At 37.6% G+C, this 27,196-nt stretch overlaps 1 protein-coding gene across 1 annotated transcript; it reads right to left on the bottom strand.

The window, feature by feature from the left end:
* Positions 1-10,824: 10,824 nt before the first annotated feature.
* Positions 10,825-26,949, bottom strand: LOC135699622 (general odorant-binding protein 67-like). The gene is made up of 3 exons (XM_065219930.1): positions 26,805-26,949; positions 12,463-12,585; positions 10,825-11,256 (listed from the first exon to the last, which is right to left on the bottom strand). Exons 1-3 carry the CDS (start codon positions 26,904-26,906, stop codon positions 10,900-10,902), a joined length of 582 nt encoding a protein of 193 aa, XP_065076002.1. The 5' UTR covers positions 26,907-26,949; the 3' UTR covers positions 10,825-10,899.
* Positions 26,950-27,196: the final 247 nt, after the last annotated feature.

Below are 27,196 nucleotides of genomic sequence, written 5' to 3' on the forward strand. Positions count from 1 at the left end.
TCTAAGGTGATATTCGATCCTTCTTGACACTTAATCAGCCAAAAATCCATACTTTGACATCAAATCCCACAATAATGAAAAATTCAGTCGCTTTCTAGTCATGATTAGTCCCAACCGCAGACACCTTTGTTGCAACATAGATGCACGACTTCACTTTTTATCGCAATACACAGTGGTGCGAAAGGCCAAATCCTTGATTTTTTCATTAGCACCTTTCACAGTGGTTTTACAGAAGAGTTTATGTAAATGACAAGAACCATTAAATGAAGTTAAGCTTTAGTTCGAAACTTCACCACAGGTGGCGCTGTGAAATCTAACTTTTTAGTTTGGCCAGATATATAAAGTCTTCAGTAAAATTTGACTAAATTCATAACTAAAAACTTTGTAGAAGACGCTATATCTCTATCTGCTTGCGATTTTGAGTTATGAAGCGGACCTACAAAATAAGTTTTTTGTAAATATTTCCGAAATTATTTGTTTTCGGTGACTATAATGTTCTGCAACTTTTTAAAAATCAATGAAATACACAACTTTACTTAAGAAGAGATAGTTCTATCGGCAGACGGCTCCTCAATATAATGAAACTTTAATGAAAATACTATCATGTCATCTAGTAGTCATCTGTATCCCGATGTATCCATGTGAGCTGACGAATGTTTTATTAATAGCATTCTAACCATCCACCGTGTTTTATTTGTTTGTTTTTGACATCTAAAACCAGCCCATTATTACCAGTTGTGATCTGTCATTCGAGCGTTATGGTACAAAACGTTCGTTGCATTTGTGATTATCAGAGTAAAGATTCGTGTGCAAATGGCATTCTGAAAATTGTGATAATATGTCCAACTGAAGGTAAGTCAAATATTTTTTACTGATATGAATGGTATTGCGTTTTGTTTTCTGGATATTCTGCATTTATGTATTTTTTTTAGTTATTTTCGGTGAAAGGTTTCTGAGCAACTACCAGTCCAATATACTGAACAACATTAAAATGAGTTTATCGATTCTCTATTTCAGTTGAAATCGATAAACGAAAGCTGATTTCCATTTGGAAAAACTCCACGCAACGAAGTTTTCGCTCATTATAGAATTGTACTATCGATGTGTAAATATTTTAAAAAGCTATGGCAAAAACATAACCGAACCGAAGAATGAGTGTAAGGCAACGATTACTTTACCAGCCCGTTTAAACTTCCATCGAAAATTATTAATGAAATTCCTTCGTCATCCTCATTTGTTAATCGTGGCAGAACATTACTGGCAAAAGGAACAAATATCCAACGCCTGAGTTAGCATATGCTACTCAAATGAAGCTAATAGTACGTGCAGACTATAGAATTATAAAGTGTTATAACGGTTGTCAAATAATTGCAACACAGAAACCACCATTATGATAGCACTATAATATGTTATAACTCTGTAGTCTGAACAAGACACAAGAGAGGAGGGGAAACATGATTCCGCGACTATTGTGCAAGATATAACACAAAGGAGTCCATCAAGAGCAACGATCAGTTTCAAAATCTCTTGTTCGGTTTAAAAATAATGAAGCTCTTGTCATGATTTTGGATCTGAATCTGACGAAAAAGCAATATGAAAGATTGCGTAAAGGTGCCGTTGAAGTTGTTACCCGGAAAAAGAAGCCTTACTGATCTTAGAAACTTCAGTTGAAGTAAAACTTGGGGCTCTTTTGAGACACACAAGCCGTAGAATAATAGAAGCAAATATTGAAATGATTGATACTTTCCAGATGACGAACTGAATAATGTAGTACTGACTGCAAAATGGGGATTCGATGGGACTACAGGGTTAAACGAATGCAAGATGAAGTTTGAAGACCTGTTACATCTGTTAAGCTAAGCCAAAAGAAATGAACGAGTTTAAGCGAGTTGAGAGCACTCAGGAGGTGCAGGTCGTCGAATGATGGGAATTCCGTCGTTAGTTTTTTTTTTTTCAAAATCCATAAAAATCAGCTGATATCACCGGGCTTGATTTAGAGCTAACACAACGATGTGCTGCAATCCTCCAAACTCTGGCATCTGGCATGAAAAAAAAAAAACACTGAACAATTTGATTGCTACTGCCGAGCAACTGCTGAGAAATTTGTGGAATTGTACCCCTGATATTTTATGCCGGTTACTGTTCGAAAAATTGTGATTCACGGATCTAAAGTTGTGGAAAGCTTTCTAGTTCCAATAGGTCAATTGTCGGAAGAGGTGCAAATCCATTCAGATCCATTCATTTATTTAAGAGGTGTTAGCGATAAGCGAGTGATGGATTCGGTTGAGGACGCTAGAAATATGCTGGAAAACACTGATTTGGAGTCAAACGAAAGTGATGATTCCAATTGAACAAGGCTTTAAACTGATTTTAAAATAATTAACTCAACGGCTAATTCTTGATCAGGGTAATGCAAATAAATAAAATATAATAATAACACTAGTTTACTGCATATTTGAAATTGGTACGCTGATGATCATTTCCCATGTAAAATCGTGTACTGAATCCAAAAATGTAGTGAAAAAAATCTCAGTAGTATAGTTTTCGAAAAACAGTTAAAAAATTAAATTTCAGTTTAAAAAAATATGTTTACTCAAATACAAATATCTCCGGCTGTAATGAAGCTATAATCATTATTTTAACGCCAAAAAACTGTATCTCGAAAACTATCCTACTGAGATTTTTTTTTTGGATTCAGCGCACGATTTTACATAAGAATCTTTGGTCACAGAATGAAGTTCAATGAATGAAATTTGCCTATTTTTGAACTGATATTTCCCAGCGGCGCCGGTGGTGTAGTGGTAAGCGTGATTACCTCTCGCCTCAGCAGGCCTGGGTTCAATCCCAGTCGGCGCCGCCGGGATGTTCTGAGGCATAACATCTCTGATCACGCCTTCCTTCGGATGGGAAGTAAAGCCGTTGGTACCCGGTTCATGAGTTGATGGGTCGATAGGTAGGGTCCAGGTGTGTGAGCTGCCTCCCTGGCGTCGGTAGAATTGGTGCTCAGCACTGAAAACAAGATCGACGGAAAACGAATCAAGGAACAAAAAACTGATATTGCCTATATAGAGATGAACTAGCCTAAGGCTAAAAATCTCTTAAATAAAGAATTAAAAAAAAAAATGATATTGCCTATTACTTTTTCTGTTTTGCAGATAGAACCTTCTTTTCTTGAGTAAAATTGTGTATTTTATTTAAAAATTTGCAGAACATTATAGTCACCAAAAACAAATAATTTCGGAAATATTTATTAAAAACTGATTTTTGATGTCCTTCTAAGGCTTGTACTCGAAAAAAAATGCACAATTTTTATCCGTGGGTAACTTTTTTATCCGTGGGTAAAAATTGACGAAAATCTGGGTATAACTAGTTTGGAGTGAATTGTTCACATGTGCAAAATTTCATAACAATCGGTTCAGTGGTTATTGAGATGTCATCGAAACAAGAAGAAAATCGCCGGTGAATTTTGCGCGCCGTCATGGAAAATCCGACTGCGACCATGAGATGGATCGGAAGACAACTGGGAATCACCCATACAACTGTGTCTCGGGTGGTAAAATCGTTTAAGGAGTCCCAGACGACCGAGCGGCGGGCTGGAAGTGGAAGAAAATCGAAGACAGCTGACCCTGTGATGGTCCGGAAGGTGTTGGATTATTTCAAGTGTAATCCAAACCTTTCGATTCGCGACGCGGCTCTGAAGGCAAAGTGTTCCGCCTGGTTCGTTAAGAAAACCATAAAACGAGTTGGGCTTCGTGTATTCAAGGTCCGGAAGGCACCGAACCGGCGTGATCAACAAAACACGGCGGCCAAATCCCGCGCAAGGAAGCTGTATCGAGAGTGGTTAACGAAACCGAGGTGTGTGGTTATGGATGACGAAACCTATATCAAGGCAGACGCAAAGCAGATACCGGGGCTGGAGTTCTACGTTGCCAAATCACGGTTTGATGTTCCGGAAGACATAAGGAAGAAGAAAGTGGACAAATTCGCCAAAAAAAATACTTGCTCTGGCAGGCCATATGCCAATGCGGTAAACTGAGCAAACCGTACATCACCACAATGGGTACCATCAACAGTGAAATTTACCGCACCGAGTGCCTCCAGAAGCGTCTGTTGCCCTTCCTGCGGTCCCATGGAGGCGAGACATTATTTTGGCCGGACCTGGCATCATGCCATTACGCGCGATCGACGTTGGATTGGTACCGAGACAATAACGTTGTTTTTGTACCAAAAACCGCCAACCCCACAAATTTCGATAGAGATTCGTCCGGTGGAAAGATTTTGGACCATAATGAAGGAAAAAGTTCGGAAATCGTCCAAGGTGTTTGAGAACGAGCTGGAGTTGAAGAAAGAATGGATGAAAGTGACCAAACAGGTCGGCTCCACCATTGCACAAAATGTAATGAGGGGTCTTAAGAGAAAGGTGCGGGATTTCAGCGATGGAACGGAAATTGAATAAAGTAATTATGCCGAAACATAATCCATATATGTTTTGTGGAAGCTGACATTTGTGCCTTTAAAGTTTCACGCTAAGGCTTCCTTAGAGTATCACCTTAACGATCTTAAATTCAATTTATTATAACTGAAATTTACACGTTCATGTAATTGAAATTGCTGTTCATTGAAAATTAAACAATTTTCTATTGATATTTTAATTTACATGTTAAAACATACACACATTTAAAATCCATTGATCATTAGTGTATAATTCAATTTTTCATGTAAAATTTATGTTTAATGGATGTATGTTTCAATTAAGGCCAGAAATACATCAATGTGCCAAATGTAAATTTACAAAGTTTTCGCTGTGTAGCTTGTCGGTGGCTTCGGTTACGCACGCTTTGAATTATTAAATTAACAAATGTTGAAGTTTATTAAATTATTTAAAAAAAAGAAAGTTTATTAAGTTTATTAATTAAATTAACTAATGTAGTGCTCATAAATCGCATGATTGAAAAAATTACCTTGATGATGCAATGCTCTATTAATTGATATATTTAGTATAATTTAAATATTTTCAAAATCTTACTAAACTCTCGTACATCATACACCAAAATGTAAACCTGTTGAATAAAAAAAAAAAAACTGTATCAAAAGTGCAAATGAATTTACCGAGCCACCTGCACACCTGAGGCGGGAAATGCGGCTGTTGGCGCCGAAAACGCATTGCAGCGTGTAAATTTATTCCTCTTGGGAAGAAAAAGTGCTGTTTTTGGCTGCTTTCAGTTCACGGTTATAAACAAAGTTCATTACATTTGTTATCTCACAGCATGCCTAAGTTATGGTTACTTTCACTTAACTGATTTACTTTCACTAAAATTATTATAATTTTGCAATATTTTGTATCTTCCGCAGAAGTTCTCTTGCATTATAGTATCGTTAATTTCAACGATTGTTGTAAAATTTATTTAAGTTTCTGTTAAGCATTGATCAAGATTGAAAATGTTTCACATATGCCATTGCTGCCAAACTACTCTTCGTGAAATCCAAGCAATCCGTTTAATCAAACAATAATTACCTGCTAGCTCTTTTTCGATCAAAAGTTGCGTAATCTCAAGTGGCAATCTCCGCACGACCACTATCGGTCTGCTAGCGGGTGTCTTTACCGCGTTTTATTGGCGCCCATGAGCTCAACGTTTTCAAGTGGACACCTGTTACAAATGAGAATCGACTGAATGGAGGCTCGAAAGTGTCAAATCTCGCGCGCCAGGTGTTCTGAATTATGAACTTCTGATAACAATTCAAGCGACCAATAAAGTGACTAAATCTGGTAAAAATGCGTTTCAATGTCATCATCCGAAAGAGGATTATTATTCGGCAACGACGACGCGAGGTAAACAAACATCAACAGACTTTCTTATCATTTCATGTGGATTTGACGGTGCTTCCTGTTTTCCATTTGCCAGCCATAGATCTTCTGTGACATGCCATGTCACAGTTGTCGTCGTCGATTTACCGGATGAGATAAATTGAATGAACCTAACCTTCAATTATGATTCTTTTGGTCCCGCGTCTGCAGGCTGTAATTAGGCAATTGAGTTGCAGCTGAGTTAGTAGGAAATTTGCGGGAGGTTAACATTCGCAAAATTGACAAGTCATCGACCTGATAAATACAATCTTTTGGAATCAGACCGAATATGGGTTGCAGAGTGTCTTTATTTCTATACGAATTTATTCTAGCGATTTCCCGGCAATTGCGAATTTTAACCTAAACTACTCATCACTATGAATCTCCTCAAACTCCCGTACACATCTTGAAGTAATCTATCAGTTGGTTACACTCTGGCCTAGGGTTACCATATCAAAAACTTGAAAAGGAGGACATTTCATTTAAGGTTTGGAGATTAAGGAGGACAATGATTCCTTTTCTTAACATTAAAGGAGGACAATGAGCTTTTATCAAACGTTTTAATATATGTGCGCTTTCACAAAATTCATGATTTGCAAAGATTCAATTGAGATTGTTCATAACTTGTAGTCGTTACCAATTCAATTCTTTTTGAAATTCTGAAAAATGCATCAAACTAGCCTTCATAATTTAGTTTTGATCGCTGATTTGCATGAAAACTACAGCTTTACAGCCTAAAAACCACCCCAATTTTTATCATGTTCAAAAATCAGGATACATGTCATCGCTGATTGAAACCAACATGGAACATCTAAGCAACCTGTTAATTTTACCATTGATTCAGCATAGGACTCTAAGGCCGCTGCCATAGTGGGAGCGAAGAGGCGCGCTTAGCGTTCTATACAAAAGAATTTCTATTATTGATATTATTCCTTACATTCCATTTCACGATTCGCGTGCCTCTTCGCTCTCAGTATGGTAGCGGCCTAAACAAATCAAGTGTAACTATTCAAGTCAACGTATCTGCTTTTGTAAACAATCTCTTCAATCGACGATTTGTCTTAACTGCTAACTCACCCACACAAACAAACACCATCGTCAGGTAGAAGACACTTTCGCCTACTAGCTGGTGTTGTTAGTTTCTGTGAGTGAGCTTGCAGTTGCCACAAATCGGCGATTGAAGTGATTATTTACAAAATCAGATAAGTCGATTTGAATAGTTATGCTAGAGAGGGTCTAGTATAAGAGAGAAGTGGATTCAAAACAAACTGCCTTGGCAACCTATGCCTAGTTGATTTCTAGCAACACTGCCAATGCAAGCAAGATAGGCGCTGCTCGATTGGCTCTGGCTTTGACAGTTCGTTTGGCTCAAAACCAGCCCGTCCGCTCCTCTCTTATACTAGACCCTCTCTAGTTATGCTTGAAATACCTAAAATCCCATTGAACCAGAACGTCAAAATCGAACACATGTTGGATTAAATCTGTGTGGCTGTGGTGAATTTTAACTTAAATTTTACAGATAGAAAATTTTCAAATAAACCTGCTATTGTACCAGACTTATTTCTGGCAGACCAGGAATCAATTTTGACAAACACATCGAAAATCACACGATCAACAACAGAGAGATTTTCGAACATTATAATTTATTCTCGAAATGTCAAATTTATGTAAAAATTCAGAAAAATGGAACACATCCAAAGACTGTTTTCCATTTGATGAATTTTCACTGACACTTGGAAAATCGTCCGATTTTTGAGGAATTGTTTGTCAAAATTGATTCCTGGTTTGTCTGAAATAAGCCTGGTAGAATAGCAGGATAATTTGAAAAATTTTCACCTGTCAAATAAAAGTTAAAATTCACCAACGCTTTTTGAAAACAATTGTATGAATATGTTACTGGAAAAAAAAATCAAGGATTAAAAAGGAGGACATTTCTGGGAAAAAGGAGGATGTTGAAAAATTATTGAAAAAGGAGGACATGTCCTCCTTTAGGATACTATATGGTAACCCTACTCTGGCCCCTCAATAGCGCTCCGTGGGGCACATTGCGAACAAATTCTGATCGCTCCGGAAATGGGATGACAGATCTTTTCCCCCTCGAAGCTGGGTCCCAGTTTGGCTTCGATGATTTCAATGTTGGTCTCGGCCATTTGGAAACACTCGTTCAGAAGATCACGACCAATCGGTTGCCACTGGGGCATATCCTTGACGGCGTCCGTGAACATCGTTGTCATCTCGTCACGCTTGACCATGCCATCCGAGTAAAGTCCGCACGGCGAATGAGAACGACCCAATTTTGAGTTTAGTTCACTCATAATCGCCAAAAGTGCAGGAGCTCAGCGATGAGTAAAATTTGTCTCATGGTTTCCTGTGGAAAACCTAAAAAATCTGCCGGAAAATGAGGAAATTGACGAAAATTTTATTCAGTCTCGGAGTAGTACCAATAGACTGAGTGAATCCAATCTTTACTTTTCTCAAATTCGGGAATTTTTCCCTGGAAAATCCTGGAAAAACCTGGGAAAACATGAGGCAAATTTACTCATCAATGAGTTCCTGCACTTTTGACGATTATGAGTGAACTAAATTCAAATTTGGGTCATTCTCATTCGCCGTGCGAATGAGCTTTTAGTTGACATTTGATGATACACTGGGAAAAATGGAGTTGTTAAATTGTTTGTTGAACATGGTGGAGTTTCAGTGGAGACTAATACATCCTCGAGGCGTTTCTTCCAGCTTCATATGTTTCATGGTTTTTTCACCGTATTTTGCAAGACAATCAGTCCTGATGGTTTTATCAATCAAGTTTGGCATATTGTAGCATTCCCAAGATCCTTACTAGAAAACAATGTTTCGTAAGGAATTGAATTCACAATTGACGCATTTCGTGCCAAATCGTATTCGGAGCTGATAGCACAGATTTCAATGAAATTTTCTGGATGTGTGGACTTTGACTAAATAAACCACTTTGCATATGCTTAGTTTTTCCTAAATTTATCTAGACTAACCTTTGAGAAGGGCCAAACTTTTTTTGCCGATTTTTTTCAAAAAAATATTATGGAAAAATAACAACTCCTACAAAAACCAAACTTTTAGGAAATTGTCCAAATTATTGAAAAAAAAAAAATACTGAAAAAATTCCATTAGAGACCTACATTGAAAAAATCTATTTTTAAAATTTAGTCGATTTTTAAAAAAATGGCCATGTTTGATTTGGGTGAAACTTTGTCTCAAGATAGGTAGTTATGTTAACTACCAACCGTCCATACATCGCGAGATTGGCACATTTAAGGAAAAAAAAATTTTCTAACGAAATGTTTTCATGTCTGAACTGTTTTTTTATTTTAAATTTGCCATTTTTCCATAATATTTTTTTGAAAAAAATCCTTTCTCAAATGTAAGTCTAGATAAATTTTGGACAAACTGAGTATGCAAAAGTGCTTATTTAGACAAAGTCAAATCTGAGAGGGTGTTGCCAGCTTCGATTCGATTTGGCGCGAAATGCGTCAATTGCAGATTTAATTGTTAGATATCTTCTTCACTGTGGGTCCATCTTTGCAGGTTTTTTTCGTCTCCAAGGGCAAAAGCTACAGCCGCGATAACAAATTTCATCTTTTACCTATCCAGAATCTTCAACTGAACACTTGAATAGCAAACAACTGCGGTTGCTCCATTTTATCTCATGGGAACTGACGATCGACCTCCAGAATCTACAATTGCCAGCTCATTATTTGCAATTCCTGATAATACCTGGAAAAAAGTTGATTGTGCAGTTGATCAAGTAAAATCATGCAATCTGACAGGGCAGAACTCAACACATCTAAGCTTTTCACAAATAAATTTAAATATTCAGCTCTAATGAGGTTTTAAAAATGTCTAAGTTAGAAACTGGTTTTGGGAAAGCATAGACCAAATCGAAACAATGGAATTGACTTACCAAGTTCTAAATTGGATTGGCGGGGCTACATTTCCACTATTCATGCAATGGGAATTGCGTGGCAGCTGAATGTCATCACAGTTGACTGCGGTTCGGAAGTATTCCAGAACATGTCGATGATTATGGTTATTTTTACGATCGTATTCTATGGAAGCATACGTAAATTGCCTATCATTTCGCCCCGGTAGGTCGTTAGTACGCAACGATGAAGGTTGACTCGCGTGATTTATGTCATTGTAAACAACGTGATGCCGAGGCTCATATAGGATAATTGATGTGGAAAATTTTATTTGACTGTGTGAATCATATGGTTGTCTTTTAAACTGCAATTTACTTTGATACATTTTCTAAAAATTCATACCCAGATGTATCGTTTTAGATTGTATGATGATGACTGCTATTTGCAATCTGAAATGATGAGTCAATAAAAAACTAGGTTTGCGGTTTTGGAAAACTTAATACTGTGATGGAGGTGAAACAGCCCAAGGTTGAAAGCCTCCTTAATAAAGAAAACCTAACATAACCTAAGTTAATACCATAGAGGTAACTCTAAGACTAGTAGGTCCCGAAGAAACGTGCTCAACTTTTTAGCTCAGCTCTGCCACTATCTTCGGTCCCAAACTAATCGATGCACCCCTCGAAACATAGGAAAATCCACGAACCCCTAATTTTATCTGTCAAACTTTCATAGCGAATCAAAACAAACATTGTGTAGTACTAGATTTTTGACTAGAATGGGGTACGTTAATCGATTTGCTTGGGACCACCGGTTGTTAATACTGTGTACAGAATACATGTAACCAAAATTAATGTTTGGAACGGATTTTAAATTCGGACTGTACTGCCCCGTTGAGAGTTACCCATGATCATTTGAGAAACACTCCAAAATCGACTCTGCAGTAGGTATCATTATCTGCGTGATCATAAAGCAAGACACGTAAAGCACGGGAATTGTGTATGATGAAAATTTGTTCTATCAATTCTCATTTATGATAACCGCAAGTTTGCAGCAACAAAAAATATTTTATTATCTAGAAATATATGGGGTTCGCAGCTTAGCTAAATAATTTCCTAGCAGCACCATAATCGTTGATCACTACTAACATTCTACCTCTGCGATTCACATGATCGGGCACATCTTGGAGTACTCCTTCAACTGGTTGCATTCATCGCTCTCATTGTAAACTCCAGCCGGGCATTTGGCGAACAAATTCATTCCCATGCAGCGGAGGATCGTTCCGGAAATGGGATGACAGATCTTCTCCCCCTCGAAACTCGGTTCAAGCTTGGCTCCCGCTTCAATCTCGTCCATCTTCGACTCGGCCATCTTGAAGCACTCGTCCAGGGTGTCCCGCGTCAGAGTCTGCCACATGGGCATATCCTTGACCGAGTCCATAAACATCTTGGTCATGTCGTCCCGTTTGATCATGCCGTTTGAGTAAAGCCCGGTGGCGTTGAGGCCACACTCGGCGATGCACTTTTTTAGTAATGAAAGATGAGAAAGTAAAAATAAAGCGTATCGATGGGCAGGTATGGAAAAGTAACATTAAAACGATGAAATGCTTCTTAAGGCCTGTTTACATATGTGCTGTGGTTCATAATGCGGATTAACCCAAATTGGTGTAATCCTATCAAGTTTGTGTCAGATAGCAGATTGTGTGATTGGCACCGAAAAACTGTTTACATCATGTTAATATCCATGAGTTCCCGAATGACAGGCGTGAGCCTTGCACGTGAATAAGCACAAGTGTATACACCTCATAATGGGGTGTTTTCATATATGCTAGCTTATTAACTCGACCAAATCAACCAACTAGCACCCCATAATAAGACGTTTAGATCTGTGCTAGTGGGCTAGCGCTAGTGTACTAGAATTGTACTAAGGCTGTGAACCATTTGCCGAGTTAAATTTAACTCGTGGTTAAAAGTGACATTTCGAAAGTTATTTTCTATGTTCGAAAATCCCTGTGCTGTCGATCGACCGGTTTTCGAGAAGAACTCAGCCAAAGTTGTCAAATTTTAACTTCTTGTCTGTCAGAAGTAACCAAGCTCGGATAGTAGGGTCAATCGATAACTTTCCATCTGTCAAATTTTAACCAAAAGTTAAAATAATCCACCAAATAGTTCAGAGCCTAAAAGTAGTCAGCATAATGTAAACAGGGCGTCAGCATCTACTAGCATGAGCTTCCAGGAGCAAGTGAAATTCGTGCTAGTTGGTTGAGCTGATTGAGCTAGTGAACTTGCATATATGTAAACAGGCCATACACTTTGGAAAAATGCTCATTTACTTTACGTAGCTACTCAGATTTACTGTCCTACCCGTGTTGACTAACAAGAGCGTAGCGACGGGCAAGCGTCTAGAATGAGCTTCCAATAGAAGCTTCTTCTGGAAGCTTCTTAAAGAATCTTGTTTTAGAATCCGCTAAAGGGAGCTCATTCTAGACGCTTGCCCGTCGCTCCGCTCTTGACTAAAAAAACACGGGCAGGACAGTAAATCGGAGTAGCTTCTTCTTTCTCATCGCTCCGCTCCATTAACTGAAAAAAAAATCACGAGCAGGACAGTAAATCTGAGTAGCAATAATAGACCATTTTTCCAAGGTTTAAGGAGCATTTAATCGTTTTAATATTGCAAAAACCTGCAATTATCTCGTTTTGATGTGCTGAAGAAGGTTCGCTAACTTACGCAACCACGTGGAATTCCTTCCATTTTCATCTGCTTCTTAGTTTGTTCTCCGTACTTCTGGTAGCAATCCATCATGATGTCCTTGTCGAGCAACATGGGCGTGTTACAACATTCCGTTGGATTCTAAATAGTTGATGGAAAATATAGATTTTTAATTACAGAAAATCGTTTACAAATCCATAGACGGTCTTCAGAGTAGATCTAATAAAACTTCCAGGGCAACTTCATATAAAAGCACATAAAAGGGACTCAATCATCCGTACAATACAAGGTGAAGGTTTTAGCTGAGGGCTACGTGAGGGTTCACTGGAAGATCCGGAACGTTCGGAACAGCTCTACATTTTACAATCTATTACACATTCAGTCATAAAATAAGAATTGATTTAAGAATGTGTTTAGAGTTTGGTTCGAGGAGGGCTACTCTATCTACGATGCAGGAAAAAAAATGTGTTTTGCTGTGGTTAGCTGCATGCACGCTGAGTAGATAGAAAGAAGTTAGATGACAATTCTGAAGATTTCCTGCACAAATATGAAGCGCGATGCAAGTAGATGCGAGAAATTAAAGAAGATTTTTCGAAGATTTATTCACTAGTGTGAGATTTGTTTAGCATCTAGAATTGAGATTTAGATGTGTCGCCCCCCTCGGTTTGGTTCCTGGAGGCCGAGGAATTCAATTAGAAACTAATTTTCTCAACGTTCAATTAAAAAGTGATAGCAAACATTTCCGTAAATCAATCACTATGACGAAAAGCTTGGATGATGAGAACAAATCAGTGTCAATATTTCAAAGGGATGTAATTCCTTTTGTAAACAATGGCTTTAGGCGTTGATTTCTCGCAAATAAAAGATCACCCCTCCAAATTAACTCCTCCTCTGCTTGTTGATGTTATTAATTTTCATGTGTGACCTTTTATTCGCGAGAAATCGACGGCTAAACCCATTGTTTACAAAAGAAATTACGCCCCTTTGAAATGTTGACACTGAATGTTCATTGTAATTCCCTTACAAACATTAAAAACCAGTACAGTAAGAGCTCGAATGTTGGGAGATTAATCAAGACCTGAATTGGAATAAATTGAGCCGAGTGGATTAGAATTAATGGTGAGGTCTTACAAAGATTTTCTTCTTCATATTTTGGCTTTATTACGTCCCTACTACTCATACTTTATGCCCAGGGAAGTCGAGAAATTTTTCAACCCAAGAATCGGCCAGATCGGGAATCGAACCCAATCGCGTTTAGTATGGTCTTACTTTATAACTGCGCCTTTCCGGCTGACCTAAGGGAGGCCCGAACTAATCTCTATAATAAAGGTGTTTAAGACTTTGTTAAAATATAACGTGAAATACTGAGTTGCTCAGGCATGGCAAATAATTTACATTCATTTCGTGCTTTCATTTGCATTCATTTGCTTCTATCTTTTTACATCTACAGAATTCCGTAAAATGAGCTTTGTAACTTTAGTAGAGTTTGATATAAGCTAAAACTTTTGTCAAAAGCTCAAAGCTGTACCTCTTATGCGTGACGGACTAGAGCGGGCACAACTTTACATTCACTGTACGTCTCGTCGTCCATTACGATGCATTTTGGCTGCGCCAACCACTCGTGGTACAGCTTCCTGGCGCGGGATTTGGCCATCGTATTCTGTTTACCGGTCCGGTTAGGCGTCTTCCTGACCTTGAAGACATGGATTCCGGACCGCTTGATTGTCTGCTGGACGAACCAGACGGAAGAATTGACCTTCTTGGCCACGTCGCGAATCGAAAGGTTCGGATTGCGCTTGAAATCCCTCCCCTTCCTTGCGTTCACGGGATCGGTTGTCTTCGCTTTTGTTCCGCTGGCCACAACCACTCCCATAATTTTCTATCGAAGCACTTCTTGCTTGGAAGCCATCTCACTTGTCACTAACCACTTGGTAGATTGTGAGATTTTGCACATGTAAACATTACAGTTTAAACTAGCTTTTCATCATTTTTTACAAAAGCAATAAAAAGTTATACACCAAAGAAAGAGTTGCATTTTTTTTTCGAGTACAATCTTTACTAGTACATATCTCAGGATGGTAATAGTTGATGAGGTCGTATTTCCAAAAACGGGTAGTCACTGTACATGAATTTTGTTTTTGAAAATTACTGGAAATTACTGGAAAATAAGGGAGTATCAGGGAATTTGGGTTTCTTTATTGAGTCGACACCTTAACCATGAACCTAGGACCAGATTACAGGGTGTACAATCGATTTAAGATTATAAATTCCCGGTTGTCTAACCAGCTTAATATGATAAAAACATCCCAAGTAACATTACAAGTGTTATAGAGGTTTTACAAGAGTAAGGTTAAAAGAGCATGATAAAACTAAATCTGTTGCTAGGGAATATAGATTACTACTAACTTTTGACCCTTAGGTATACGGTTTGTAGTTGTGGAATCAAAATACGTTGTTTTCAAGGGAATTAATAAGAGAATTGTTTTAGGAAAAACCTAAAAGAATCGTTGAAAAATCTCAATGCAATGTAGAATAGGAGAAACCCAAATGAATTATGAAAAGAATATAAAATGAGTTTTGAGATGATGCTTGGGGAAGCAGAATTTTCTGGAAAAAATCCTGACGAGAATTCCACGTTGATTCTGTTTAGATTTCTAAACTGAACTCCAAATATTATGCCCTTTGCAGATCTATATTCTTGAAAATAGATTAGTGGATTTCGACATGTAAATGAGCAATTCTCGTTGATACAGGTCATTTTTGTTCGAGGTTTTTAAAAACCAATTCTTTCGATAGTTCTCGATATAAACATAGAAAAATCATTCTACAGTACATTGAATCGATGGATTCCTCGTTAACTAGGGGCTTGAACAGATTAAGAAAAAGGTATTGTTTGCATACTCGTGGATTATTTAAATCAATATAGGGGAAATGGATGTAATGCCCCTAATTTGGGTCCATATATAAATTCAGCAATCGACTAAATTTTCAATAGCGACCAAAAATATCCAGAAGTACCAACCCAATGACGCGTTCATTTGGATAAAATTAATAAATAGCAGATTTTTAGCGATGGGCCCAATCTTAGATCCACAGGCCACAAGCCAACATGTTAATTCATATATGGGCCCAAATTAGGGGCATTTAGGCCGACATTACATCCATTTCCCTATATCAAATTATGATGTCTCAGCTTTCAAATAGCGTGCTTATTTTTGTAAATTGGTAGGAGGTAAGTTGAATCAAAATTAATTTCTTAGAAAAAAAAACCATATTGCGGCTAATTTCAACATGTCTGTCAAAAGCTCTAAAAATGCCAAATGAAAGCCGTGACGATTTCTTTTCAAATCGTATGCAAACATAAAGGTTCTTTTCCAAGAATTTTTAGAGATCTATTAATTTAAATGATCTAATATTTAAGAACCTCGAAAACTAGTCGTGTAGTTTCAGCGAGAAATATTCAAATATAAAGCAAATCCGGAGACAAAAATTCATGATTGATGATTTGGTAAATCTTTCAAAACTAAGAGACTTTGGACAGTATTTAAGATTTCAAAATTACAAAATAACATAATTTGAGATCCCGGTCTAGAAAAAGTCTTCAAAAGGGTAAGTCCAACGCCTACGACATGATTCGAACCCTATTATAAGTCTGATCAGTAAACCCACCTCAGGACTTTGGAAGTGTTTATGACTCCGAAGTAAGTTGGGATTTTCTTTAATAATTTTTATATCCGGACGGAAAATGAACTTGTTAATTGCTTCACATATAGTACAATGCTAATTAGTACTTGTAAGTTACAAGAAGAAGTCATGAAATATATGTTTGACACATAAAATCTGTCAATATTGCTTTCAGTACGTTACAATCAGCGATTTTACGACTCGCGAGTGCTCACCCTGAGTGAACGCTCACGGATCATAAGATCGCTGATTGTGACGTTCTCAAAGCGAAATTGACATATTTTATGAGTCAAACACATACTTTACATCCTCTTCTTGTTACTTACAAGTACAACATAGCATTGTAACATCTAATGATTTCATAATTCCGAAAATCATTATTTTATAGCAAGTGAGTGGAAGCAACCCTGTGCCTAACCGAAGTCGATTTGGTTCTAGCTAGTTTTCTATCTCACAAGTAGGACTCAGATTGGTATTTTTCGCTGCCGCTGCCGCTGCCGTTCCGCTTCCGCTGACATTGCGCTTAGACCTTTAGGTGTGTCTAAAACGCTGTGCAGACTGGAGAGTTATAACATGTTATAACGGTTGTCAACTAATTGCAACACAGAAACCACCATCAAGATAGCGCTATAACATGTTATAACTCTGTAGTCTGAACAAGGCATAACTGTTGTTTATGTCGTTGTTTTCATGGCTATAAAATTGAAGATTTGTCAGATTTTGCATCAACGTACTGCCCATAATCCCATCAGTCCCATATGGATAGGAAATCAAGCAAAGATGGGACTGATATGCGATTATGGGTAGCGTAGTAGGCGTATGCATCAATTCAATATTTCAAAAATCATAATGCCTGGTATGCCTGGAAAAGTATTTTTTGAGGAATATTCCCAAAAGTAAATTTGACAGCTATAGGGAGGTGTCTTTTACTAAATTTTGAAATCATAGGGGGGTCTAATTTTAAAATCATCAATTATCAGTTTTTATGTTGTTAAAATGCATCCAAAACATAATTTTTTCGACAAACGTTAAAATTTCCTAACGGAATAATTGATCAACCCATTATTCCGTAAGGAAAGTGAAATTGCATTCAGAATGCGCCACCTATCATGTCGATCACGATACTTATGTAATCGATCTTTCCTTTACCGATTTTTTTTAACTGCCTACTGGGTCAAGAAATGCTAAGGAAAAGTAATTTATTTAGTATTCCGTGTCCTATCCCGTAGCCTGCGTTGCCAGATCATTTTCAGAAAAATCTGGACCAGGTAAAATGTAAAATCTGGAAAAATCTGGAATGCTCCAAAAATCCTCTTTTTAACATAATGCTATTGAAATCAAAGTGGTGAGCCATTCTCCCGTAAAAATAGGTCAGTATGATCATCTGGAATTTATTTAAAGTACTAGAATTAGGGGCTGTTCACAAACTACGTAGACAGTTTTTTTTTGGATTCTTGACCCCCCCTCCCCCTGCGTAGACAATTGTCCATACAAAAAATTTAAAATTTGTATGGGCCGTGAATAATTGTCACCCCCCCCCCCCCCCCCCTTAACTGTCTACGTAGTTTATGAACAGCCCCTTACATGTTTAAATAAATTATATAAAGCAAATAACTTGTTAGTATTGCTAAAATCATCCAAAAGTTGAAAAGTATTGACACGGTGTGCCCAAAAAGTTCAAATATCCTTGGCGCAGCATTCCAAAAATTGAGTTAAATGTGGGTAAAAAAAAGCAGAAAATATGGTTTTAATTGTTTTTTAAACTGTAACTTTTTAAAAATAATGAGAAGCAAAGAATCAATGAAATTTTATGGGATGGATTTTTTGAACTAATAGTCGATGTAGTCCTTACTATTTGATGCAGTATCAGAATTTAAAGATTTTACTAGTTCTAAATAATTCTAATATTACTCTGAGGTTGATCAGATCTACAGTTTAATTCTTGACGTTGTATGACGTACACAACACCCAGCAGACCAGTAGGCAATTTTATTTTGAAGCAAAATTCACCGGACTGAAGCGGGAATCAAAGCCTAACATCGTGGAACTCACACACAGGTTTTTTTTCCTTGATTTGTTTTCCGTCGATCTTGTTTTCCGTGCTAAGCACCAATGCTACCGACGCCAGGTAAGCAGCTCCCACACCTAGACCCTACCTATCGACCCATCAACTCATGAACCGGGGACCAACGGCTTCTTTAATTCCCTTCCGAAGAAAGGTGTGATCGGAGATGTTATGCCTCAGAACAACCCGGCGGCGCCGACTGGGATTGAACCCAGGCCTGCTGGGGTGAGAGATAATCACGCTTACCACAACACCACCGGCGCCGCTGACTCACACACAGTTTACCTAAACCACGGGTAACTCCACTATTCGCATGATCATTATGCCAAAGAATAATTTTATTATATTACTAAAATGAAAGTCTGAAAGTTTAATTTTTGAAGTCTCTGGATCTTGCAATGATTTTAAATTCCAGGAATTTATATTTTTTCTGCGTCCCAGATCATTAATTTTATTGTTAGTCTGAATTTTCTTGGAACTCTTCACAGGGTATCTTCGCTTTTTTTAGTTCAATTCGAATCATCCTAGAATTCCATCATATTTCTTTTCTATATTCCCCTAAAATAATCTTGAAAATATCTAAACTTTCCAGTAACATTCTAAGAGTTCTTAGCATTACCTCTTGTAATCTCTAATAAATCACTCTCCAATTCCACAACTCCCTCAAACTGGTAATTATTACCAAGAATTGGCTCAATTTTGTGTCCATTTTTCTCTGTGAAATTCTTAAAATATTCTTAACAATTTCCTCAGAATGACTGTCACACTCTTCTCAGACTCATCCGAGTATTAAACTGCTCTGTAGGTAAGGTCAGAATTGTTTTGAAATCCTTTTCAGTATTATCTAAGTACTCAAGTACTTTGCCAAAATGGGTTTGAAAGTCTTAAATTAAAATTAAGCTCCATAGAAACATTGGACAGAATTCCATTGAAATTATTCTCACGATTCGTATCGACATACTCCTTAAGTTTCATCATAAGAATTTTCTATGATTTCTCTTCCGGATTGTATTTCTTTTATTGATGAAATCTCCATGCAATTGTCATCAGATTTGAAAAAAACAATTGACACCGTCTCAAACCAGAGGTTGTACAGACTGAATATTTAGCACTAGACAACGGACAACACACCACACCCATGAGACCAGTAGGAACATTTTCAGGATGCCAAAATTTGCATCGGCTGGAGCTGAATTGAACCCTCACTTCGTGGCTCTCACAATACGTCTAAATGATGGGCGATGCCGCACAACCCTGAAGCTCACAAAGATGGATGTAATTCTACTCAGAATTAGTTTGAAATTCTCCTTTGATTTCACAAAGAATTCACCGCACACATAACTGTGAACTATTTTCAGAATCACCTTAAAATTCCAAGAATGTCCAACGTTGATGGCTTTTAAAAATTGAAGTATTAAGTTTGGTTTTTTTTTTATTTTTTTATTAGAGGGTAAATCAATTGCAGTGATATTTTTAATGCAACATGTTTAAAAAATCTGGGAAAATCTGGAACACATTTAAAAAATCTGGAAATATACGTGGACTGTCTGTGTATCTGGAAAGACGACTAAAAATCTGGAAAATCCAGATAAATCTGGAACACTGGCAACGCTGCCCGTAGCACGTAAAAACGTCATTACTTTTCAGCTGCGTACCAGGCTTTACAAGGAGAATCGTGCTAAAGTGTGCGTTCTGTGCTTTAAAAAAGCAAAACAGCCAATACCCATTCATCAAATTCTGAAGTTAGAATTTTTGACGTAGGACTACGTCTGTGATTTCTATATGGGAGTACACTTTTTGAAAACCGAAAATGGAACATGTAACGAAATTATGAAAGGTTTTGAACGTTAATAGCTCAACTGCCGCTGGACCAATTTCAATAATTGTATCACCGATCTCTCAAATATATTTCCCCCATCGATAAAAATGCTTCTGACTGTTGATTTTCAATAAGAAACTATTGAAATAATCTGTAAATGTCAAGCATTGTCCAAAAGCGTCGAAATTACTGACAAATCCACCAATTACGCACATGCATATGCTGCTTCCCCAACACAGTCATCAGAGAGTTGTTAGTAGACGAAACAAGTCGAAGTGGCATTTGCCTCCGATCTTCAGGTGTGTGCGAATAGGGAAGATACAATTGCATAACATTTTGCACACTCATCGCCATATTCAGAACCACACGCCCCCAACGACCACCCAAAATTCTCTCCAGAGTTGTAATCTTGTAATCAAAACTGGAAGCAGGGGTGCAAGTGATTTTGATCGATTCTGTGCATCGACTTTCTGTTTCGTTAATAACTCGACGGCAAACACATTCATTGATACGTTTGTTGTTCTGGATTTTTCCAGCTAGTCGATTAAATATTTATCGAATTTTCAATTATTCGAGCGCGTAACCGACATTCATTCTTATTTGTACTCGTTTGATTTAGCGCAGTGGAGAAATTAAATAAAAGTACTAATTTATCTGAACAGGCATAGATAACACGTTACGTGAAACAGGATCATAAATTCGCCGCAAAAAGTGTTAAGTGCCTTTCTGCTAAAGGCTAAGATTTACCAACTTTAACTGGGTCGACACTGATATTCTACCGGTTGTTTCTATAAAACGCTTAATTTAGTGTAGAAAGGCACAGCAGATGAAGTGTATGATAAAATACCCAAAATGGGTGGGGCATGAATTTCTCGCTTTCGAAAAAATGATTAATTTTTCATGTCCGATTGACAAGGGACAAAACCGTAAAAAGAGGAGGAACTTCAGCTGATATACCCTTAATTGTTGCTTTCGTCCATACAGTAGCTGACCGAAACTCCTCCCATTGGGTGGTGTCGTTAGCATCTAGTGTTTCGGTCGATGTCCAGTACCGTATTATTTATTGAATTGCATCACAAGCTTTCCCTGTAGTATCATCTCTCAGGCGAATCATATTTCATCGTCATTACACACATACATTTTTTACAGAAATCTGTAAAATTTTACCGAAATATCAACAGCAGTTTCGCAGATTTCCTGTATTTTTTTTTTAAATATCTGTGAATTTTTCATAGATATCTGTAAATAATTACAGGAAAACTGTAAAATTGTTTACCGAACGTTCAGCTGTTGAGATTTCGGTAAAATTTTACAGAAATCTGTAAAATAATCTTAGTGTGTATTATCTTCAAGATGTTGAAGATGACAACTATGACTCGCCGTTCGAGAGGAAGTCGTCCGCTTGCCATTTCTGGTTCATGCAATTGCAAGCAGCAAATTGCTGCTCTAATAAAGGCTTTTGTGTACGACCAGAAGCAGAAGATCAGCCGAGCTCGCCAGAGAAAATGGAGAAACAACTACCTATTCATGGACCGGAAAATTTTGGTACTTGGTAACAAACTGTTTGTTACTTTCAGCGTGCCGCTTATTTCTGTTCACCTGTAACATCTGAACCGGTTGAATCGCTGATTGAATTTACACAATGTTCCAACTAAAATTCATATAAAAAGATTCTTTTCAGATCAATGATAGTCATACTAAAGAGTATAAACAGAGAGAACTTTGAGCTATTCCTACACAAAATACAAGTTCCTGCAGTAGATAACAAATAGCATTTATTATATAAGACCACGTAGTCCGACGTAATCATTGCGTACAACCCCATAGGGCTGTCCCTTATAGTTTTTTGGTTTTACCAGCTTACAGTGAAAATTATCAGATTTATCCTACCGTTTGTTTGTTCTCGCCACCTTTAATCCATAGGTCAGCATTTATTCTAATTGAACCAATTGTGCCAGGCACTCCCCTGTTACTTCTCAAGTCGGATTTGCACATGGATACGTAGCATTATTTACCGTAACGCCTGCCTTAATGTTTATAATTTTGAGATCAATTGTAAGAAGGTCAGATAAATACAATGTGGTTATGAACAGAAATTCATTATATCACCGGTTACAACGACTTCCACAGCCTGAAGCTGTAGATGTGTCCAGGCATGTTTCAGACAAGAATAATCAATTGCCGCACTCCTGATTTAAAGACAGTTAATGGCTAAGGTACGGCCAGGGTAGACGCGACACGCGACGCGACTCACGCAAGGAATAATAGTAAATAATAAGATTCTTTTGAATTGGTCGCGTCGCGTCGTGAATCGCATCTACCCTGGCCGTACCCTAAGATGTTTCATCAATATTTTGCGTATTTTGCATGATCTTTGGCATCCATATATGCCAAAATTTTGTTTGAAGAGCTCGCGTTCGAAACAGAAAGCTATTAGATTAGAACAGTGGCTCTCAAACTTACGTTGATTGCGACTCACTTTGAGAAATTTCATAATCTCGTGACCCATCAATATTGTTACAGTTAAAATTATAGTTAAGTTACGTGAAAATCCAGGATTCTAGAATCACCTAAATGACTCTTAAAACGCCTGTGGTTGTGGGTAGTCGCGGGTAGTTGACATCTACTTAGCCCCTGACCAAAAAGAAAAACATTTTTTTTATATTTTCATCTGGAAAAGTGCAAACAAATTTAGATTACGATAAGCTATGTCAAATTTTACTTGGAAAACCGCAAAAGGATTAGGATCTCGATAGGCGATGTTCAATTTTACTTGGTGAATTGCAATCAATTTTTTCTTGTAATGCGTTTTACTTGGAACATTGCAATTGAATTTGGATTACGAGAAACGAAGTTGAATTTTACTTGGAAAAGCCACCATCTGGTTTAAAACTTTTAAATGTTAAAAAATATGTCCACCTTGAAAAGCACAACACCCAGCAATTCGACAAAATATCACTTTTAATGCCATGAACTCACCATACTATATAAACATTAAGCTTTATTATTTTTTATTTTTAAGATACTTTATAATTAATTCTAAATTTGGGCCGCTATAAGCATTTACACATAGGTGTAAATTTCAACTCAGGTTTGATTCCATATAATAATAAAAAAATGAATTTCTGCGTCCCACTGATGGGCAGTTCGTGACCCATAGATTGAGAAACGCTGGATTGGAATGATTAACAGACAATTATCATACAATTACCCACGAAAAGATATCAACTTCCACAAGTTATTCCATATTTTAAGATAAATCCGATTATTTTCACTGTAATCTGGTTAAAATTTGGCTGTCAACAGGGTTCGATTATTGGGTTTAGGCTGTTGTGATTTTTTCATGTACTGAACACGCACTTTTCCACGATTCTCCTCGTGACTAGGCATTATGATTGATTTTAAATTTTCAATTGAAACTTACGCCTACTATGATGATACAAAATCTTGATTATTATTATAATTCTATCTGTAAATCTCAGAGTACCTGTAGATTTGAAGATTTCATTCCAAATCACTGGAATCAATCTTGACCTCATCATCCGACTAAGAACGGTCTTGGAAGCTATTTTATCCGGAGAATCCTTTGAAGAGGAAATCGGATCTACAGTTTCTACAATATCATCCTAAACGACAAATACGAGTAGGTACACACTCGCTTAACGGTAGATTGGGTTACAGTGGTCGACCAGGGTGTGTGCTGATAAATTACAAAATTACAATTACATAATTATTTCATACATCAGATTGAATTACCTTGATGGATATTACATTTTTTTTTGCTGTGCACTACACCAGCCAGCAAAGTTCAACAATCCATCGTTGCTTATGCCTTTGTTGTCGTTTGGAACCAGTTTTGCGAGGTAGGCGACGATTGTGCATAATTCTCGGGTAACTTTTGAAAAGGGCCTATTTATAGCCTGAACAATACGTAAAGAGCAAATTGAAACATTGAACGTCGCGTGAAAGTGGAACTTAATGAAGGCCTAAGTACTTTTTCGTAGTTTTTAGTTTTCGGATTTGAAAGATCGTCGGTTACAGTGGCCTGCTTACTGAGCAGAAAAACGTGGTCCCAGGTCCTTACATATCAAAGAGATTTATGGTAAAATCGCTTGTGTATCGTGTATTTTGCGAAACTCGTTGTTGTCGTTGGTTCCGGGTTTGAATGGATACAAAAATTTGAGCAACGGTATTATGTGATATGAGGGGCTCGGTGGCCTTAGAGCAACCGTTTTTGCTTACTGAGCAGAACATCATGAGTCTAATCTCAGGCCCATCCACATTCAAGATTCGTCAATCGTTTTATTTGTTAATATGACTACATGGTAATAACAGCAACTCGGTGATTAAAAAGGTGCTCGTCTGCCTAGTGGCAAACGTTTTTGCTTACTGAGCAGAAGACCGTTGGTTTAGTCCCAAGCTCCTTCGCGTTATATGATCGTTAGGACATCAATTCAGCTTATCGTTTACCCAGTGATTCCTCGTGGAAGTGCAGAGGTGTTCTCGGCTTCCATCAAAGCGAGTGTCACGTCAACACAATCCTTCCCATTCCTTTCTTGACCTGTGTTCGGGCGCGGCCGGCGCTGGTATTGCCTAATTTAAGATCACCAGTTTTTACACATTGAGGATGATTGCTAGTCCCAAGCATCGTCTATTGGTTTTCTGTGTAATTACAGCTGATCTGGCAATAACAGAGTAGCAACCGTGGAGGGTCAATCAAGCTCAAGCTCAATCAAGCTATCCACCTAAACGACAAATACGTATTATTTTTTTTACAAAAAAAGCAAGGCAAATTCCGAGGATTGCTCATTCCATCTGACCCAAATGTCTCAAGCAATCGTCAAGGGCAATCCAAACAGCAGCTAAATCTAAGGAAGTTCAATACTTGCTAAACGACGAAGATGGTAATGACAGTGACAACGATGAAGATAATGAGCAGATAGTGGCCCATATTTTAAATCTAAAGCTTCAACTTCAACTTCAGAGAAAATTTCATAAGCTCTTTCCAAACTGTTTAAAGAATGTACTGTTCTGTTTGTATGTAACACCACATTTTCCTTAAAAAATTAATTTATTGGTACATTTTAGCATGCACTTCAAACTTATCAGATTAGACTTTAAATTCCCTAGAGGATATTTGGACCCGATTTAAACATTTGTAACTATTTTGAGTGTTGCAATGCGCTATTTAACTTATCCAATAAATTATTGTTGATCAAAATAGATCAACTGACACTAATTCTAGCCACTTCCATTGAATCAACTTGAAAATTTGAATAAATCTTAATTAACGTAATATCATCAAACTTGACACTGGCACTGTGTGGAAGACCTGAAATTTTATGAAAGTGGGTAATTCATAAAAATATATGATAGAACTGCAGGATTTTGAATGGTTTTATAACTTTAATATATGAATGAACTGTATTTGTATTTGCTAGATTTCATTATTATGGTTAGGTTTCTTTGTTAAAAAGACTTTCAACCACAACTTGTATTTGTCAACCACAGTGCTTGATGTTTGGAAGATTTGAAATATTAGCCCTAGCGCTCAATGATCAGTTTTGCGAATTGGCCACATTTGCAGTTGATCCGGATTTAATGGAGAACATGTAGTGCCTTTCCGAAAAATGCCAATAGTTCGAATTTCTTTTTTTTTCCTTGATTTGTTTTCCGTCGATCTTGTTTTCCGTGCTGAGCACCAATGCTACTAACGCCAGGGAGGCAGCTCCCAAACCTGGACCCTACCTATCGACCCATCAACTCATGAACGGGAGACCAACGGCTTTACTTCCCTGCGGGCGCCGACTGGGATTGAACCCAGGTCTGCTGGGGTGAGAGGTAATCACGCTTACCACTACACCACCGGCGCCGCTATAGTTCGAACTTCATTAGGCCGTATGAGTGATTGGACCGATGTCGATGACTAGAACAAATTCCGAGCTATACAATAATTTACCAAGATTTCAAGACTTTGAACAGTTTTCGACCAGTTCAATTCTTTAAAATTTCAATATTTTACAAACATGGTCAAATGATTTTGATAAGAACTATGGATTTTTTTTAATAATTGAAAACCTTATTTAAAAAAAGCTCAAGAGAAGCTAGGTTAATCCTGAAAACGAATCGATGACTCATTTCTTGGACTAGACTCAATTGATCTGATCAGACAGAATAAAGCATATTAAAAGCCCAAAATATAAAAAAAGCACAAAAGCTCCCCGATTATAGCGAGCCATTCCGTCGGATTTCGTGAGATGTTTTACTACTAGAAAACAGGCTTGCTTCCACTCATTTGCTATAAAAAAATGATTTTCGATATTTTGAAATCATTAGATGTTAAAATGATATTTTGTACTTGTTAGATACAAGAAGAGGTTGAAAGGCAAGTGTTTGACAAATTCAACCTGTCAAATTCGCTTTCAGATAGTCACAATGAGCCATTTTACGACTCGCGAGCGCTCACTCTGAGTGAACGCTCACGAATCATAAAATCGCTGATTGTGACACTTTGAAAGCAAAATTGACAGGTTTCGTGTGTCAAACACATACTTTAAAACTTCTTCTTTTAGATTACAAGTACAACATATCCGTATAACTTCTGATGATTTCAAAATTCCGTAAATATTTTTTTTATAGCAAGTGAGTGGAAGCAACCCTGCTAGAAAAACTACTTAATTCTCTGAAGCCTGTAACACCACAAAAATTTCGAAAAAATCCGATCCAGGTCTGTACCCCGTCAAGCGGTAGCTTCTTGTTTCACTTCCGTCGAAATTCACTGCCCTCACGTACCTTCTGAACCGGGGGTCCATTCATGCAAGGATTGTCCGCCCCGAAAACGGCAACCTGTAGCAGCGCTACCGTAGCTATCACAACCGCGAACGCAAACTTCATGATGAAACCTAACTTGTTTGCACGACCGGGATGAACTGAGAAACAACAGCTTCCACGCGTGGTTTAATAATAAAAAAAAAAGTTGAACTGAGCCCTACCGCCGCGTGCGGATCTATATTTATTTGCATTTTCCCGCTAATCATCGCTTTGCATGTGTACGGTCGTCGGGTAATGAAAATGGGTTGATTGACGTTCTTGATGATACAAGTTGTAGCAGAGTTTATGAGATTATGTGTTTTCCCATTGGTTTAGATGGCATTCATCAAATTCGTACCTGATTTACTCTGCAC

The sequence above is a fragment of the Ochlerotatus camptorhynchus genome, unplaced genomic scaffold, assembly GCF_037179485.1.
Source record: "Ochlerotatus camptorhynchus isolate MF236.1 unplaced genomic scaffold, CSIRO-AGI_Acam_v1.1 ptg000112l, whole genome shotgun sequence".
NCBI lineage: Eukaryota > Metazoa > Arthropoda > Insecta > Diptera > Culicidae > Ochlerotatus > Ochlerotatus camptorhynchus.

Bases quoted from the DNA above. Each gene is read 5' to 3' on its own strand.
- LOC135699622 (XM_065219930.1), bottom strand. From the start codon at position 26,906: ATGAAGTTTGCGTTCGCGGTTGTGATAGCTACGGTAGCGCTGCTACAG. The intron at 12,586-26,804 runs GTACGTGAGGGC...TCAACTATTTAG, and splicing joins ATGGACCCCCGGTTCAGAAG to AATCCAACGGAATGTTGTAA. The intron at 11,257-12,462 runs GTAAGTTAGCGA...TTACTAAAAAAG, and splicing joins AAGGAATTCCACGTGGTTGC to TGCATCGCCGAGTGTGGCCT.